General features: G+C 42.2%; 1 protein-coding gene across 1 annotated transcript; it reads left to right on the top strand.

The window, feature by feature from the left end:
• Positions 1–10,146: 10,146 nt before the first annotated feature.
• Positions 10,147–14,002, top strand: LOC148879906 (glycerol-3-phosphate 2-O-acyltransferase 4-like). The gene is made up of 2 exons (XM_088961635.1): positions 10,147–10,867; positions 13,464–14,002. The coding sequence occupies exons 1-2, from the start codon at positions 10,244–10,246 to the stop codon at positions 13,683–13,685; spliced, it is 846 nt and encodes a 281-aa protein (XP_088817761.1). The 5' UTR covers positions 10,147–10,243; the 3' UTR covers positions 13,686–14,002.
• The last annotated feature ends 3,848 nt before the right edge of the window (positions 14,003–17,850 follow it).

Raw genomic sequence — 17,850 nt, 5'->3', positions numbered from 1 at the left:
TAAGGGGTTCTCCGATTACTCCAAGTTAATCACCGGAGGAGCATCGGTAGGTTGCTCAGCAGGTAGCTCGGGCTCAGGAGTAGGAGCCCATGGAGATTCAATGCGAGCTCTCTTTGCAGCTCGCTTCTTTTTCCCCTTCATTTTTCCAAAGAGCTTCTCTACACTAAGCCACTCCATAGAACCTGCAACAGAGTTCGACGTCAGTAATGCCACCAAGAAGTAGAAACTGTCTACCGAAGAAAAAATACTAACTCTAAACAAGGCGACCTACCGGGACTCAGACCGACCTCAATGAGCTTGTTCTCGACGATGAAGTCCTTGTAGTTGAAGCCGAGCTCTGCCCAAGAATGGAGTGTCTCCCTTGTATCCCGATCAAGCGTAATGTCGGAGTCCTGAATGGCCACCCTCTAGTGAGTAGGGAAGGGCCATCCCGCAAGGTTTCAGATTACAAAATAATCCTGTTTCCAGCCAAGATTTTATTGGGGAGGTCATGTAGTAGCTTGTAGCCCAGGCAGGGGGACAGGTAGTAAGTCTGTCTGTGCTCAGGGAGAACGCTAGAAGCATTCTTCTTTATGGAAAGTATGGAGGCGAAAATGTCTAGGTCGAGAGGCAGGGCATAGTCGAAGCAAAGGGAGATGGTACCGACCAAGTTCCGAATGGAGTTCGGGTGGAGCTGGTCTATAGTGACGTTGAAGTGATTTAACACTTCGATAATTAGGGGGTGCAGTGGAAGGCAGAGTCTGACCACGAGTTGTTCCCCGAAAGTCACGATCTCATCGCAACCGTGTTCCCAAGGGAAGTCGCCCGCAAGAAGGTGGTAGGTATACTCCCTAGGAAGGTTATACTGAGCTATTAGGGCCCTAAGTCTATCTACGGTCATAGTAGAAGGGTCGAATTTGTCTGGTATCCGATCTCGATGAGAGGTGGACATCGGGTTATCCGAGGCCTCCCACATCTCGTAGACTGACTGTGCCTCAGAGGCACCTACTTGAGCCGGGGCACCCACCTCGGGCTCATCTAAGAGACTATCGAAGCTATGGTTTGACATAACTACGAGCTGAAAATGAGCTAAAAGAGAAGCGAACTACGAACTGAAAAGGAGAGACTAAGGAGACTCACCAAGGGAAAACGATCAAACTAGAAAGAATGGCAGACTGGAAAACCCGAGCTGAAGAGCTTAGCCGCGACCTCAAGACGAGCGTTATTGAACTTGTGGCGGAGAAAATGGCGGGGGTCCCCCCCTCTTTATAGCCGATATGCCCAAGATTCAACGGTTGAGATCAAGACAATCTAATGGCTCTCAAGAGAACTGACTGCACGACCCCCGAAGTGAAATCAGTTTAGCGCATTTTTTGATGTCCGCGGAGTTTATAAATTGCGTGACATCCATGCGTAAACTGTACGCGACCTAGGTTACCCTTGATTGATCCGAGCAATGAATTGGTCCGGCCGGCGAACTCTAATGAAGTAGCCTAGACTTCGGGCCAAATCCACCCGTCACGTCGTGAACTCCCCACACCAAGTCAGGACCCCTGGCTCGGGGAGTGGGGGGCAATTGATGGAGGGTGATTTGACCCGACCTCATCATAAGAGGACACATGGACGTGACTCAACATAAGTGACAACTCAACGCGACCAGTCTGCCAAGATCCAGCGTAGCAGCTCGGCACCAGATGACACTTCGATTACCCCGAGCTAAGATTCTTCCAAGGAAGCGCACCAGATGATAGCTCGGCACCTAAGTTAGAATAAATTTACTCCACCTAAACCTAAGTAGGCCATCTCAGGTAGAAGCACCTCAATACGACACCTGCAGCTCGACACAAGGTAGCTTGGTACAAGGCAGCTCGCAGAAGAATAGCTCGGCGTATCACAGGAAGATCTCATGTCTAACAACCGTACCTGCCAAATCTGGAGACTGCACCCACATCTCTCACTAGGCGGCGGCGTGCCTGCCAACCCTGAGAGGTGTCCCCCACCTGACAGGGCCATACTCTGCAATAGTTACATGCGCAACCCTGGCAAGCAATGACTGCGGCAGAGAATCAGAGGCAGTTATGCCTGATTTGACAAGACACTGCTATATAAGAGCTCCGACCCCCAAAGAGAGAAGGTATTGCAACTTACATGATCTATACTCTAGCTCTCTCATTTCTTGCTCTACAACTCTCTTCCTGTTACTAACTTAAGCATCGAAGTGTTCCCGTCGGGCAAGTCCCCCTGGGATCCTTCATTGTCTTCTCCTCCTCAGGTATCTCGTCTGTCGCCAGCTTGGAGTGCAGCCCCTTCCAGCTAGGAGTGACTAGGTCATGCACCATCACCCTGAATTTTGGTCGTTAAACAAAGACCCCCTCGTCCGTTAAGTCAGATGAGAGAAGGTGTTAAGTTATCAAAATATTCCATTAAATATTTTCTATTTTCTTTTTCTTGCCATTCTCTTTTAAAATCTAACCAACACAAAAATACCTTTAATCATCGTTGGAAAAGGGAAAAAATCTAATTTTCTTTGGTGAGAAATTTGACTTTCTCATTGGGCTCCGTTTTGTTTGTGGGATGAGGATGAGAAAAAGGGAATATTCCAAAATTGTAGATTTAGGGTCACACCAAAACAGTGCGGCCCCGGTGGGAAAACTCGAGAAAACTCAAGTTATAATCTCCCTCCTCCCTCCCTCCTCCCGTAAGGTGGCAGCGACATCAGAGCATGACCATGCCTATGAGATCGTCATCATCAAAGTTAGAAGAGCACGACCATGCCAAAGGCGGCAACGACGATGATGTCAATGTCGTCGATCGCAACCATTCAAAAGTTTAGGTAATAACTTTCGAGAAGATCATTCAAGACGAAGAAGTTACAATGGCAATCAACGCCATCGATCGTGACCATTCGAAAGTTTAGGTAATAACGTTGTCGATTGCGACCATTCGACGTCGACGTCAACGTCAACGTCACCTTGAGGCCATACAAGTTACAATGGCAATCGGGAATAAACAGAGATGTTGAAAAGAGAAGATGAAGAAGAAGAAGAGAGGAGAAAGAGAGTGGGAGATGAAGGGGGTAGTCGTCGCCTGACTCGCCTCTGTTCGTCTTAAACGAAGGAGGAAGGTGAACAGTGGCATTTCAAAATAGTCAGCTAACACCTCAGCACTACGTAAGAAAACCTCAGGAGCGCCCCAGACACCTCATACCCGCCCTGGCGATAGGGATGATCATGGGCCGGGCCGGGCTTTGCACTTATGATAAGGTCTATAGCTTAGGCCCAAACCCGACCTGCCCTGGGGTTTTGGGCCAGTAATATAAGCCCTAGCCCAGGTTTACACAGGCCCGGGCCAGGTCAGATTCTGGGCCAATGTGTTTCATATATAAAACATTACATATCTATAATATTTTATATCAAATCACATAATATGCATATAGACTTTTATTTTATATATTATATAATATAAAATATTAAATATAATATAAATTATATATGTCATGTTATAATATTTATATACAAAATATATAATATAATGTAAAATAACATGTATACATATGTATACATTATACACAAAATGTGTAAGTTTAAATATATGTGGGTCGGTCTTGAAGTATTAAGCCTAAGCCTGGCCCTAAAATTTGTGGGCCTGATGTGGGCCTGGGCCCGTGATGAGCCTAAACACAAAACCTAGGCCCAAGCCTGGAATTTCTGGGCCAGGCCAGGCTGGGCTGAAATGATCACCCCTACCTGGCGACCTCGGCAGACCAAACTGCGAATGCTTCGGCAAGATGCTAGGTTGGCATAAGAGGTGTCCTGCTTCCATCAACCTTAACCGAGTTCAGTTAGCGACCTGCCTAACGTACCAAATAACCTCCTCTATGAGCAGAATACCATCTCTAACTTCCATGGGATCACGACGCCACGTTTGAAGAACCAGTTATTATCCTACCCACTACAGATGTGACTAGATAGACAATATTCACTTACGTTGAGTCCATCTTTGGGCGTGGAACCGCCTCTGAACCAGACGGGCTGGAGATGTCGGACACGCTTTATGAGCCTCATTGCAGCTAGCCTATATAAAGGCATCCCCATTCACATAAAAGGTACACGCGATTTATCTCTCAAAGCACACTTGTCTCTCTCGCTTTTTAAAGGCATCCCCATCCACCCCGAGTAAAGCAACTCGGGTACTCTGATTATTTACTTGTAGCTCGACTAGGCAACTTCACCATCCCTTCATCCAAGTTGTAAACGCTACACAAAGCCTAGTTCTCACCTTTCTATAGCTTTAGAAGCCTAATGGCATCTTCTAGCAACACCCCCGTCATCAATGTCAAAAACAACGTACGTGCTAAAGGAGCAATCATAGGGGAGTAGGAATAGAATGCCATGCATATTGAGGTCCCCTTTATTACTATCGGGTAGTTCATCGTGCCCCTCACCTTACCTGGCGTCCCTGTTATGCAGAACCCTAACCTCCCTCTACCCATTGTGAATGCGCTTCTTCCGTCGGTTGAGCCCTCCGTGCTTTCCACTAGAGTTGACGGTTGCCAGTTGAATGAGCAAGTGTAGTTCATTCATGGGATTGACCTGCAGATGAGAACATGGGAAGGTTGTTTTGCGGCATTGTGAATGCGCTTCTTCCGTCGGTCAAGCCCTCCGTGCTTTCCACTGGAGTTGACGATTGCCAGTTCAATGAGCAGGTGTAGTTCATTCACGGGATTGACCTGCAGATGAGAACGTGGGAAGGTCATTTTACGGCATTAGTAGGGATGCAATAGCAACAACAACAATAGCAATAGCAACAACACTAGTGATATCAAGCCATTAGGTCGAACTAGAACCAACAGCTTGACGACCAGAATCAAAACCCAATACCGATCCCACCTCATTGCCTCGATAACCATAACCAGGTCCCAGTTGAGGAACTAAGTTGTGCCACAACACTGATTGGGACTGAAGCCACTAGCTCGACCAAGGGGTCACAGAGAAGGCACTGTAGAACCACACACCACGCCCTTGGAAGAAGTCGCCTTGCCCCAAATGACAATGAGGATGCGAAAAAGAAAGAACATAAGGAAGCCACTCGTCAGCACAACTGGTGTCCCAAACTTCATTATTGGCTATTGAGATCTTCATGGCCTCACAACCAAATGACTTCAAGGACCCTAGCCTAGAATCCTATGATGGGACAACTGACTTGGTCTACCACCTTGATAGCTCCCAGGCCTTGATGTAGCTATACGGGGCAAATGACTCGAGCCCTTACATGGTCTCCTGACCACCTTCTAGGGCAAGCCGTGGGCTCCTTTAAGAGTTGGAGTCAATTCGTCAACCTCTTCACGACAAGCATGCAGTGCTAGAAGTCGATGACCTACCTATTGAACATTGTCCAACGACCCGATGAGAAGCTCTAGGACTACATCAAAAGGTTCAACCTAGAGCGACTTCAAATCCCAAACCTTGACCCAACCGTACAGCTCATCGCGGCAGTCAATGGTGTTCGACATCCTAACTTGTACTGGGAGGTTGAATTGAACCCTCTGGCCTCTATGGAGGAGTTCCTTAACCAGACCACCAAGTTCACAAAGGCCGAAGAAGTGCTCAGGTCTTGATTAAAGCTGAGCAACAAGCGAAAGAGATTGGAGGATGAGTCCAAAAGCAGCAAATAGCAGTGGAAGAGCAAGTCCCCAAGACGAAGACAGTTCCCACATAGTCGGTGCAGCAGGTTGCCACAAAGAATGAGCAGGTCCCTGTACAAAGGCAGCAGGTCCAATGGTCGGCGTTCTCACACCCCTCTCATCCTGAACCGCAGCTACACAACACTTAACATGAAGAGGGGAGCAATTCTGATGCAAATAAAGACAGTTGAGTACGTCAAGTGACCACCTAGGATGAGAGGAGACCCAACCAACAAGAACCCAAATAAGTATTGCCACTTCCATCGGGATATTGGCCATGATCTGGAGAACTATCATAATCTAAAGGATGAGATCAATGAATGATAACTCTGCATTTTGATGCCTTAAGGGCATCAATTCAAGGGTATTTTTGGCCTTAGAATAGTCAAGATGTGCCATTTTCCCAGTTAAATGCAATGTTGTGGCCTCTAAGGGTCTCTGTGCAAATTTTGGGGAAAACTGGGAAGTTTTCATGGCTGAAATGCAGATTTTGGGAAGCTAGTGTGAAGTCCAGCTGAGAGAAGAGGTGTTTTTGTGAAAAACTGAAAGCAAGAGGGTGCCTCCTAGCCGCTAAACACAGTTTGGCGTCCATCCTACTATATTAGCATGCTCCCCATGACTTAGCAAACCCTAGTGCGCCCTTTAACCCATTCTTTTCACTCTTAACAAACCATAGCCACCTCTAACTACTAAATCCTCACCTTCCATCCCTTCTAATCTCCACCATCCATTTTAGGGCACTCTCTTTTTAGCATTCTAACCGTAGGAGCCACCTAACTTCTAATCTTCATCAATCAGCCTTTAACCATTAAATCTCAGCCTTAAATAATATTGGGTGCCTTCTCCTTTTCTTCTTAGCCTTAGGATCACCCTAGAACCATCCTAACCCTTCATTCTAAACCCTAGGGCACCCATAATTTTGCTAAAACCCAACTGTCACCCCCCTCTTTCTCTCTAATCCCACTTGTGTCCACTCTTCTCTATAAAAAGGGCCCAAGATCTCTTAAGAAAGGGTTGGATTCTACCCCAAGGTAAGAATGAAGGTTGATCTTGAGAAGTTCAAGGGTAGAGGAAGAGGAGGACACCCAGGCAAGAGGAGGGGTTCCTACTTGCAGTTCGCCAACACCACTACTACCACCTTTGGATTTGAATCCCAACCATATTTTCTTCAGTTTTAGAATTACTTTATATTCTTTAATTTCAGTTTATTTTTCCTTCATGCAAATTTACTTTTATTAGATTTAATTTGTGTTTTAATTCTCTTCTACATATCTGAAATTCGGCCAGGTAAGATGGAAGGCCTAGCTCGAGAAGTTTGAGGGTGGAAGGAGAGATCCGGAAACTACTACCTTTGAAAGGATTTTCAAACATTTTTATTTTGTTTCTTTTATTTATTTGTTTCTGTTATTTATTTTTATGCACTTGCTATTCTCAATACTATTCAAATTTGGTTTTAATGAATTCCATTTTTTTCTATTAATTAATTAATTTTATATTTCTACAACTCCCCTTTGTGTTATCTTGTCCGAATCTAAGAAAATATTAATTTTTCCCTCGCTTCCTTGTGGATATGACTCATTCTCACCATTTACTACGTTAGAAGTTGTTTGAGAAACGAAAAAAATTATAAATGTTTAAACTGGTGTTCTAGAGTGTTTAATAATGCGCTTCCGGACACACCAAGGAGTTGATTCATCGAGGTTACCGGAAGCAATTCATTAAGAAAGAGGACCAAAGCCGACCTGCCAACCAGTCAAGAGAAGTGCCACAATCAAGCAAGGACCAGAATAGAGACCAGCCTCCTCGAGACCCACCACTAGTAGAGCGGCCCTTCCGTTGTATTCAACATGATCACGGGAGGGTTCATAGTGGCAGGATGCAGCACTTCAACGGGAAAGACCCACTGAAGTGCCCTCGTGTGGAGGAAGTGATTTACTTCACTCAAGATGACGCTCACGGGATCCAATATTAGCACGACAACACCCTCGTAATCAAGCTAGTCATAAAAGTCTTCGAGGTACAACGAATTCTGGTTGACTCTAGAAGATCGATTGATATTATCTTCTTGGATGCACTCGAACGGATGGAGATCGAGAGGAAGGACCTACAACAAACTGAGGAATGTTGACCCTTTATGCAAAAATGCCCGACATAAACCTCTCTATCATAACTCATAGCTAAATGTTGACCATTTATTCAGACTAGTCTGATAGAGGAAGAGGAACCTCACCCAGGAGTAGTGGAGGATAGTCGATGAGGAGGTCGGAAAGTTCCTCACCACAGACTTTGTTAGAGAGGTCCAATACCCGAGCTGGATTGCCAACCCAGTACTCGTGAAGAAAGCCTATGGTAAGTGGCAGATGTGCGTCGACTACACCGACCTCAACCGAGCCTGTCTAAATGACAACTTCCCACTCCCTAGGATTGACAACTCGGTAAACGCATCCTTAGGGTTCGAGTTGTTGAGTTTGATGGATGCATACTTCGGCTACAACCAAATCTAGATGGGCCCAACTAATGAAGAAAAAAATTGCTTTTGTAACTGAAATAGGCTTGTATTGTTATAAGTTTTGCCCTTTGGTTTAAAAAATGCTGGAGCGACCTACCAGCACCTTGTAAACAAATTTTTTTTCTTATTGAATTGGAAATAAAATAGAAGCATGTTTTGATGATATGGTTGTGAAAATCAGACTTTCAAACTCAATAATTTCTTACCAAGATTGTGATTTTGACTTTTTAAGAAAGTACAACATAAAGCTCAGCCTGAACAAGTACATCTTCAGGGTCACGTCAAGCAAGTTCCTCAAGTATATAGTGAACTGATGTGACATCGAAGCCAATCCAAATAAAATCTAGGTAATCCTAGATACGCAGCCCTCGAGTTTGATTAAAGAAGTTCAAAGGTTAACAGGACGAATAACCGTTCTGAACCGGTTTATGTCTAAGTTGATTGGGTGGTGTCTTCTATTCTTTAAGACCATAAAAAAGAACCAAGACTTGCAGCGGTGGTGGCAGGAAGACAGGCGAAGAGAGAGAGAGAGAGAGAGAGAGAGAGAGAGAATAGGGAGGATTAGTTTTGACTTTTGGCCACGCCTGAACGCGTTAAGTGACTGGCGTTTAAAATTTTCATATCTGAAAAAAGTTTTCAGACCCTATTTCAGATGCAACACCAAACAAGGGTGGCGTCTAAAAAGCAGCATTTTCAAAGGAAGCAACCTCTCGTTCAAAGGAAGCAGAATTCTTTTTACAAACATATTAGATGTCATGAAGGGAATTGGAGTTAAGGGTGTTCATTGTGATAGCTTTTTTTCTTTAATTTATTTCTTAAGAAAAGGATGTTGAAGCTTCTTTCTCCATGTCAAAGAGAAGAAACAAAGAAATGGGAGAAATGCACCCTACTCGTCTGTAAAAAAGATAATAAAAGTTTTAGCCTTTTCTGCTAAAAGAAACTTCCTAAAGGCAACTCCTCTATACTTTATTAGCAGCGACGGTGATGAAACATGGGAGAGAGTGAGAGAAAACTAAGGGAAAGAAAAAGGAGAGAGGTTTGAGGTGGAGGGGGTCGTTGTTGCAACTGCGATGATGAAACGAGGGAGAGAGAACGAAGGGGAAGAAAAGGGAGAGAGGTCGGAGGTGGAGGGATCTGCTGCTATAGTGGCAGTCATTAAATGAGGCAGAGAGAGAGGGAGGGAAAGAGGGAGGGAAGGAGGAGCTAGAGGTGGAGAGGGATATCACTACTACTAGTTAAGGACCGAGTCAAAACATGATTTGCCGCTGTTGAAAGGAAGAAGGCAAGGGGTAAAATTGGGTATAAAAAACTATATGTCACATACATACAAATTTTGATAAAATATTAACGGATGCCAACCATAAGGGCAAAAGTATTAAATTTTTAAAATAGTAAGAGGCATTAAAAAATATTCAAAGATTAAAAATATACCTAGTCAATTAGCTAAATTACAAGAGTAGTTTAAGAAATTTAGAAGAGTTCTCCCCACAAAAATTATCACTACTACTAGTTAAGGACTGAGTCAAAACATGATTTGCCGCTGCTAAAAGGAAGAAGGCAAGGGGTAAAATTGGGTATAAAAAAATCATGTCACATACATACAAATTTTGATAAAATATTAACGGATGCCATCCATAAGGGCAAAAGTAGTCAATTGTAAAAATAGTAAGAAGCATTAAAAATAATCAAAGATTAAAAATATACTTAGTCAATTAGCTAAATTACAAGAATAGTTTAAGAAATTTAGAAGAGTTCTCCCCACAAAAATTATCACTACTACTGGTTAAGGACAGTCAAAACATGATTTGTCGCTGCTGAAAGGAAGAAGGCAAGGGGTAAATTTGGGTATAAAAAATTATATGTCACATACGTACAAATTTTGATAAAATATTAACGGATGCTAACCATAAGGGCAAAAGTAGTCAATTTTTAAAATAGTAAGAAGTATTAAAAAATAATCAAAGATTAAAAATATATTTGATCAATTAGCTAAATTAGAAGAGTAGTTTAAGAAATTTAGAAGAGTAGTTTAAGAAATTTAGAAGAGTTCTCCCCACAAGAACCGCCAAAAAATGTCTGCTCGATCCCGCTACTTTCCACCGATCTCACACTGCAACGTGTCTGGCCGAGACACCCAAACGATCGCCGCCGATCTCGACGGCACTCTCCTCATCTCCCGAAGTTCCTTTCCTTACTTCATGCTGATAGCCATCGAAGCCGGCAGCTTTTCACGCGGCCTGGCTCTCCTTCTCGCCTCTCCTCTCATCCTCGTTGCCTACAAATTCGTTTCTGAGTCTCTTGGCATTCGGCTCCTCATCTTCATATCGTTTGCGGGTTTGAAGATCCGAGACATCGAGCTTGCATCCCGAGCGGTGCTGCCAAGATTTTACGCCGCGGATGTGAGATCAGAGAGCTGGAACGTGTTTAGCAAGTGCCGGAACAAGATTGTAGTGACGGCCAACCCGACGATGATGGTGGAGCCGTTCGTCAAAGATTTCCTCGGCGGGGACAAGGTGTTGGGAACGGAGATCAAGGTCAACCCGAAAACGGGGAAAGCTACTGGTTTTGTGAAGAAGCCAGGGGTATTAGTAGGGCATTTGAAAAGATTGGCCATCCTCAAGGAATTTGATGACAATTTGCCCGATTTAGGGATCGGAGATCGTGAGTCTGACCACGATTTCATGGAACTTTGCAAGGTATTTGTTTTTGGCTTTTCGTTATTCAAAAAACAAAATAATACAAATATATAAAGTACAACACGTGGCAATAATATATGCTATGTTCTGGCTTTTTATTTTTTTCAGTGTTCATCTTTCTTCTATCTTTGGAATTCGAACGCAGCGAACGAGGTTGAACGAACTTTGTCACCGCTGGTTTGCATCCAAGTGGAAAGATAGAAGAAAGATGATGAGAAAAAAGTAAGAACATAGGCATTTTCAAAATTTTACTTTCATTATAAGGTTAGTTTAATAGAGTTAAACTTACATATAATATAATAAGTTATATATAATTAATGTTATATATGATATCAATATTATATAATATTTTGGATAAAATGCTTAAAGTACCATTAGATTTTGTGAAATTCATTAAGTATTCCCTTTTGGTTTCAATAATCCCTTAAGTACCTCTAAAGGGTAAGAGTGTAAGATGCCTTGGATTATATAGCAAATGCCTGCAAGAGCTGTTAGAGTGAGAAGGAGGTCGAACCAAAGAGTTAATATCAGATGAATTCTGTTGTTTCTGATTAGTGGTTTGGTAGTGGAAGCATCGGCTTAGCCACCATAGTTAAATCTTGAATAGAGTTTCTAGATGTTGAAGATAAAGAGGAATAAGAAGAGGAGATTGATAGAGGAGAGGAGAGCAACTGTCGAGCAAAGTTCATTGAAGGCAGAGACAAAAAAGATGAATCACAACTACCGAAATATGGCAGTGATGGTGGAGAAATCATGTGAGGATTGAACAGTACTGGCAGCCATGTCTTCTCTCATAGCAACATGGAAATGCATCGAAAGATGCTATCTCATGGACCATCTTAATCTCTAGCAATCGAAATGCCATGAAGATTGACAAAGCCATGTCTTCTCTCATATTGGGAATCACTAGAGACGGTTCATTCCTACTTTTATCTTTCATTGGTATTGGATGATGGTAAATAAGGACAGGGCAAACCGGAGGATACTTTTTAAGAGGTTGCATCGGTGCCCCACAAGGCGCACCCCACAATCCCCTACAGTACATACACGTCTCGATGTACATGTGGGGCGCGCCCTATGATCTCACTTTTTAAGGGATTATTGAAACGAGAGAAATACTTAGTCCATTTCACAAACCTAGGGGTACTTTAAGTAGGTTGTCCTTATGGGCATGGCCTCCATTTCTTTTCTCAAATAATGTGAGACTTGCAACCAAAGTTTTTAAAATCAGATCGGACAGAGAGCCATTATAGAAACTAGTTCATGGGTCAAATGGATAGCCCATTTTGACAAAAAATAAAACAAAAACACAAAAAGCAAAAAATAGTCAAAAATTATTGTTCAGCTTAACAATTCAACCACCCAAGTCAGCGGTTAATTGACTAAATCAATTATTTTTGGCCAAAAAACATTTTTGAGGTGAAACAGAACCAATCAAGTGACCAATTCCCATTCTTTTCGGTCCGATCCAATTTTAAAAATATTGCTAGGAAGAACACTCAATAGTTGATATTCATGAGTTTAGATAAACTCCACAGGGAGCACACCCCACAACACATCTCTCTTTGCATTGGGAGCATTTCCTGTACTTGTCATGGGGAGATATAGCAGGGATATGCTTTGGGGCATGTTATGTGGGGAGCCCATTGGAATTCAATGTCACCATTGAATGTTACTCCAAATCCCACAATGCGTGGGAAAGGGAATGAATGTATACCTTCTTCATCTATAAAAGGAAGGGCAAGCCAAGCCAAGACAAGCCAAGTCTAGGAATTAAATGAGGTTCGTGCCTTATTTTTGGTGCCACAAGCTCAAAGCCTACCAAATCCATCCTAACTTCCTGGGTTTCTTTAATATTTTTTTAATGTGTTATACATTGTTTAGTTTAATTTTTTTCTAAATAGTTAAATTTTTAAAATTAGATGCCATAGGCTTGACTAGGGGTGGATTTGAGCCGAACCGAGTAGAATACTTGGCTATTTGACCTCGGCTCACTAAAATTGTGCTAGGCTTGAACTCGAGCTCGACTGCAAGCCAAGTTTAAAAGAAATAATAAAAATTATACATATAAAAATATTTTTTATTTTACATACAAAAAATTAAGAATTATAAAAATTATTTACTATTATACATATAAAAATGTTTTTATTTTACAAACAAAAAATAAGAATTATAAAAAGTATTTACTGTTATACATAAAAAATAAAAATATTATATATAATAAAAATTATTTATTATATATAGTATAATAAATAAATAAATAAACATTATTTATTATACTAGGCTCGATTAATCTTGCGAGCCTCACGAGACTAACTTCACTTGGTTCGAGCTCAGCTTGAAGCTCGATTTAAACCGAGTCAAACCGAGGTTGAATAACTTGTGAGAAGCTCAACTTGTGATCACCCCTAGGCCTGACCCAACCTAGGCCCATATAAACCCATGCTTGGACTTATATTTTAGGCCCATGATCTAGGCCTAGGCTATAACCTGTTACCATAGATGCTAAGCCCGGCCCAACTTGGCCGTTGTTTCTTGAATTGTTACTAAGTTTTTACCTTCTTGTTTATGATTTCTTTAATGAAACACCATGCAGGAGGGGTATATGGTGCCACCTGATCCATCAGCCACCCAAGTCCCGCAAGAGTGTTTGAGGAGACCCATCATCATCCACTCTGGCCGCCTTTTACTACGCCCTACCCCACGCAATGCCCTCCTCATCTTCCTCTGGCTCCCATTCGGCTTCATCCTCCACCTCATACAGGTCTACTTCAATCTCCCACTATCCAACTGCATCATACGTTACACCTCTGGGTGAGCAAATGTGTTGATTCTACCTGAAATAAATTGCAACCGAATTCAAACCAGCTTGGTTAATCGATTCTTACGTAAGGTTTGGTTTAAAATTCTTAGAATTTATCCCCACTACCTAAGTCAATTTCAATGATTCAATGTTTATCCTATCTGAATCAACCCAAAGAACATACTTCGATCGGCCTTAGTGGAATTGGCCTAGTTTTAATTTAAACTTAGTGTATGGATTTAAATGATGAATTATGTATTAATTATGTTGTATTGTCTGGGTTATTTGTAGACGGTATTCTATTTGCATTGAGAGTGCATTTAACTAATCTATGGATTGTGTGTGAAGTTAGGCTGTGGATTAGTAATGGTTATGTGATATTATTTAGGTTGCTTGTTTATCATGTTTTATTTCTTTGAGATTGAATGACTATATGGATTTGAAATGTGGAATGCCTATGATAGATTGTTATCCAAGGTCAAAGCTTTGAAAGAGGAAAAAAAATAAAAAGGCAACATATTATTATTTTGGGTAAATTAGAAAGACCCCTCATACTATGGAATTAGTGACAACCCCCTGAACTTTCATTTACAACAAAGACCCCCTTGTACTTTCACCTTGCGACAAATACCCCCTTCCATTAGAATTTCATCAATTAACTTCGAAAAAGATTCTCATTTAGCTGTTTAATTTTTTAAATATCCAAACTACCCATTTCATATTTATTTGAACAACTTATGACTCAATTAGTTTTCTAAGTACACTACTGAAGTCCTCTTGGTTGCTCCAATAGATCTTTGCAGATTTCTGACTGGATTCAATGTTTAGATGAAATGGTAGAGGATTTTTTTACATAGATATAAATTTAATGTTTCGTTTGTTTTTTCTTGATTTATTAGAAAAAGGAGTGGATAATTTTTATATTTTAAGATGAAGAGACAATAATGTTAGTGCAATGAAACAAGAATTTAAGGCTTTGTTTGAGAATAGTGCAAATACAAATATGTAAAGTGCATTCCGCTCCATGCAAATGCAAAGTTATTTTAGTTTTGCATTGATAAATTTATTTTCTTGCCAAACTATTTTTAGTTGTGATGGGTGCAAACACAAATTCCTAGATTGGAATCTACCTTTTTTTCTTATATTGACCAACTTTGAGTGCAAAGTTTGCATCCATTTTTTCTCTCATTTTGTATGCAAACATGCCTTGAAATTTGTGAAAACTGTCGCTTTCAATACATAAATACATTCTTACCAAGCAATAGTAAAAATGAACCAAAGTGCATATATGAATTGAACCGACATTTGCACTCTTCCTAAACGGAGACTAAAGAAACTTGTTTTTCTATGTTAGTGAAACGATTCTTGTTGCTTAGTTGGTTTCAATTGGAGAAAATGGAGGTATTTTGGGTCAATTAGGGCTTAAGAGAAAAGGGCGAATCTAATGGCTAGGGTTTAAGAGAAAAGGACTAATTCCATGTTAGTGAAATGATTCTTGTTGCTTAGCTGGTTCCAATTGGTAATTTATTGCATTTTGTCATCTGATTTAATGGACAGGGGAATACTTGTTGCAAAGTGAAAGTTCAGGGGTAATTTTCACTAACCCCATAGTATGGGGGTCTTTGTAATTTACCCTATTTTTTTGGTAAAAAACTTAAACCTCTCTTAACTTTTCTCCAAAATACTGAAACCTCCCCTCTCTTTTAGAATTGGACTAAGACCTCCCTGTTGGAATTACCTTTAACAGAATTGTAGAAAGTCTCTTTTACCTATTAATTCTTTAAATTTTCAAATAAAGATAAAGATAATCTCATTATAAACCATCGAGCTATATAGGCCGGTCAAACCCTGCTTGCATATGGTTGCTTTGAACACATTAGGAGAATGGCAGTCGTCTAGTAGTCTGTTGAAGAAGAATACTACTTCTTCCCATGGAGATGGTCAGGAAATGATCTACTCCTGATGAAGTCTCCGTGACTCCATCCTCTATGGCACCTTGGAGAATTACAAACCAACATACTATCCTAAGAAAATACACTCGGTCAATAATTTCTATTGGCCTCTACTACTTTGAAGCTTGTTAAAACAGTAATTTGTATTTTGTATTTAGTTCTAGGTTTTTGGAACTAGAAAATACCTTGTCAAGATTGGTTCTAAGGTTGGTGCAATTTTAAAGAACATATTCCATAGCCAAACCTAGAATTGATCTTAAAACTACATCGGCCTTAGAATTGATCTTAGCAAGGTAGATTCTGGTTCCAAAAACCTAGAACTGACCCTTACAAAGTAGATTTTAGGTTCTACCTTGGAACCTCCTGCCCCCACCTAGGTAGGTTATGCTATTTGTCGGTATTAAGCTCATTATCCATGGCAATCTCCTGCCCCCAACTAGCAAAGGCTCCCTAGGCTCTTTCATTTACAACCATTGAAACCCACTCCACCCTACTATCATCTCCATCACCCTCAGTCACAAAGTCTCTTGCATCACCTATAGGCTACAGTGTCAACAAGATCTCGAGGCTCTAATCTCCCATCCCAATTGTTGTGTTGACCTGTGATCACCAAGATGATATTGCCCACATTCCCACCCTCCTCTAAAAGAGTGACTTGGTTATATGTTGTGAACCCTTCTTCATGCAGTTTGGCACCTTGTTTGCTAAGTTCATTGGCCAAATTGTGTTATGGCCACCTTGTTTGCTAAGTTCATGGGCCAAATTGTGTTGATGGCCATTGACGAAGGAAGATTTGGCCCGATCTCACAGTTACGCAACACGTGGCAAAAGCAACAGCTCGGCACAAAAGTATGCCTAAGGCGCGAGCACCAAGGGGAGAAACCAGCGGACCAAACTCCCCTACCAGCGGTCCGAACTCCCTACTAGGAGCCCGAACTCTCCCTTCGGCCCCAAGCCAGACAGTAACCCGAACTGGCCTGCATGTAGCAGTTTGGGACACACCTCGCCGAACTAGCCTGCCTTATAGTAGTTCGGGACACACCTCGCCGAACTGGCCTACCCTATAGCAGTTCGGGACACACCTCGCCGAACTGGCCTGCCTTACAGCAGTTCGGGACACACCTCGCCGAACTGGCCTGCCCTATAGCAGTACAGGACATACCTCCGAAATTCAAGACTTCACCTCGCTCACCACTCCACCACATCGCCCCCAAGACGCCAAAACCAAACAAACCGTACCATGCCTGACACCGAGGAAGTCCGTACCCAAGGGCGGCGCACCTGACTGACTTGGGATCTGACGCTTGACGGCCGCACTCCAAACGGCCACCCGCCACCACCTCTTGACACCGCCATCTCCAGTTACAGAGACAGTTCCGACAAAGAGCAGTGGCGGTTATGTCCCAGTAGAAAGGACGACACCCGAACTGACAGAAGCAAGGGTAATCATACCCGACCTGACAGGGGCTTCGGAGTGAATGCGCGAAGTGGTTATAAAAGGCCCCCTACCCCCAACAACAAGTTATGTGAACTTTGCGCCATCTGGTCCTTACTTTGCTTTTGAGAGAATACTAACTTGAGCTTCGGAGCTATCTCACCGGGTTCCCCCCGGAGTTCCCTCATCTTCTCCGTTTCAAGCTCCCCATCGCTCCAGTCAGAGGCGAAATCGCTGATAGCTAAGACCGACCGGATTGCGCTCCATCAGCCATCAACACCCAATAGAACATATTCCATGGGACCATGATGAGGGGAGTCAAATTTTGAGATGTCTAGTTGTTGTGTGCTTAACCAATATGCCAAAAGCCTTAAAACTATTGGAATATGTCAAGGCAAGCACTTTAATATTTTAAGACTGTAACATACCACCAAGTTTTTCAAAGTCAGTATATTGATGGCTTCACTCTAAGCAGCTCTAACTCTAGTGGTAGATAGCCCTCTTCACGACAACTCTCACCCTGGCAGTAGGTAGCCATTTCCACTATCACTCACTCTAGCGACACAGCCATTTCCCTATGGCAGTTTTCACTTTGCTCTAAGTAGCCCTTTCCTTGACATGGGCTACTATTTTGTGGAGTTCGGACTGCTCACAGAGCACACCTCACACCGACCTTACAGCATGTTTCAGTCGTGCATTGGGAACATCTTCTCATGAATAAAAGTTTACAATTATGGAAGTGTTCTAGATGCACGGCTGAAATATGCTGTGAGATTGATGTAAAGCGCACTCT

Source organism: Nelumbo lutea, chromosome 1 (assembly GCF_056320005.1).
Source record: "Nelumbo lutea isolate HS-2025 chromosome 1, American lotus-T2T, whole genome shotgun sequence".
Lineage (NCBI taxonomy): Eukaryota > Viridiplantae > Streptophyta > Magnoliopsida > Proteales > Nelumbonaceae > Nelumbo > Nelumbo lutea.
The sequence above is the reverse complement of the archived record's forward strand: the minus strand, read 5'-3'. Positions and strand labels throughout refer to the sequence as shown.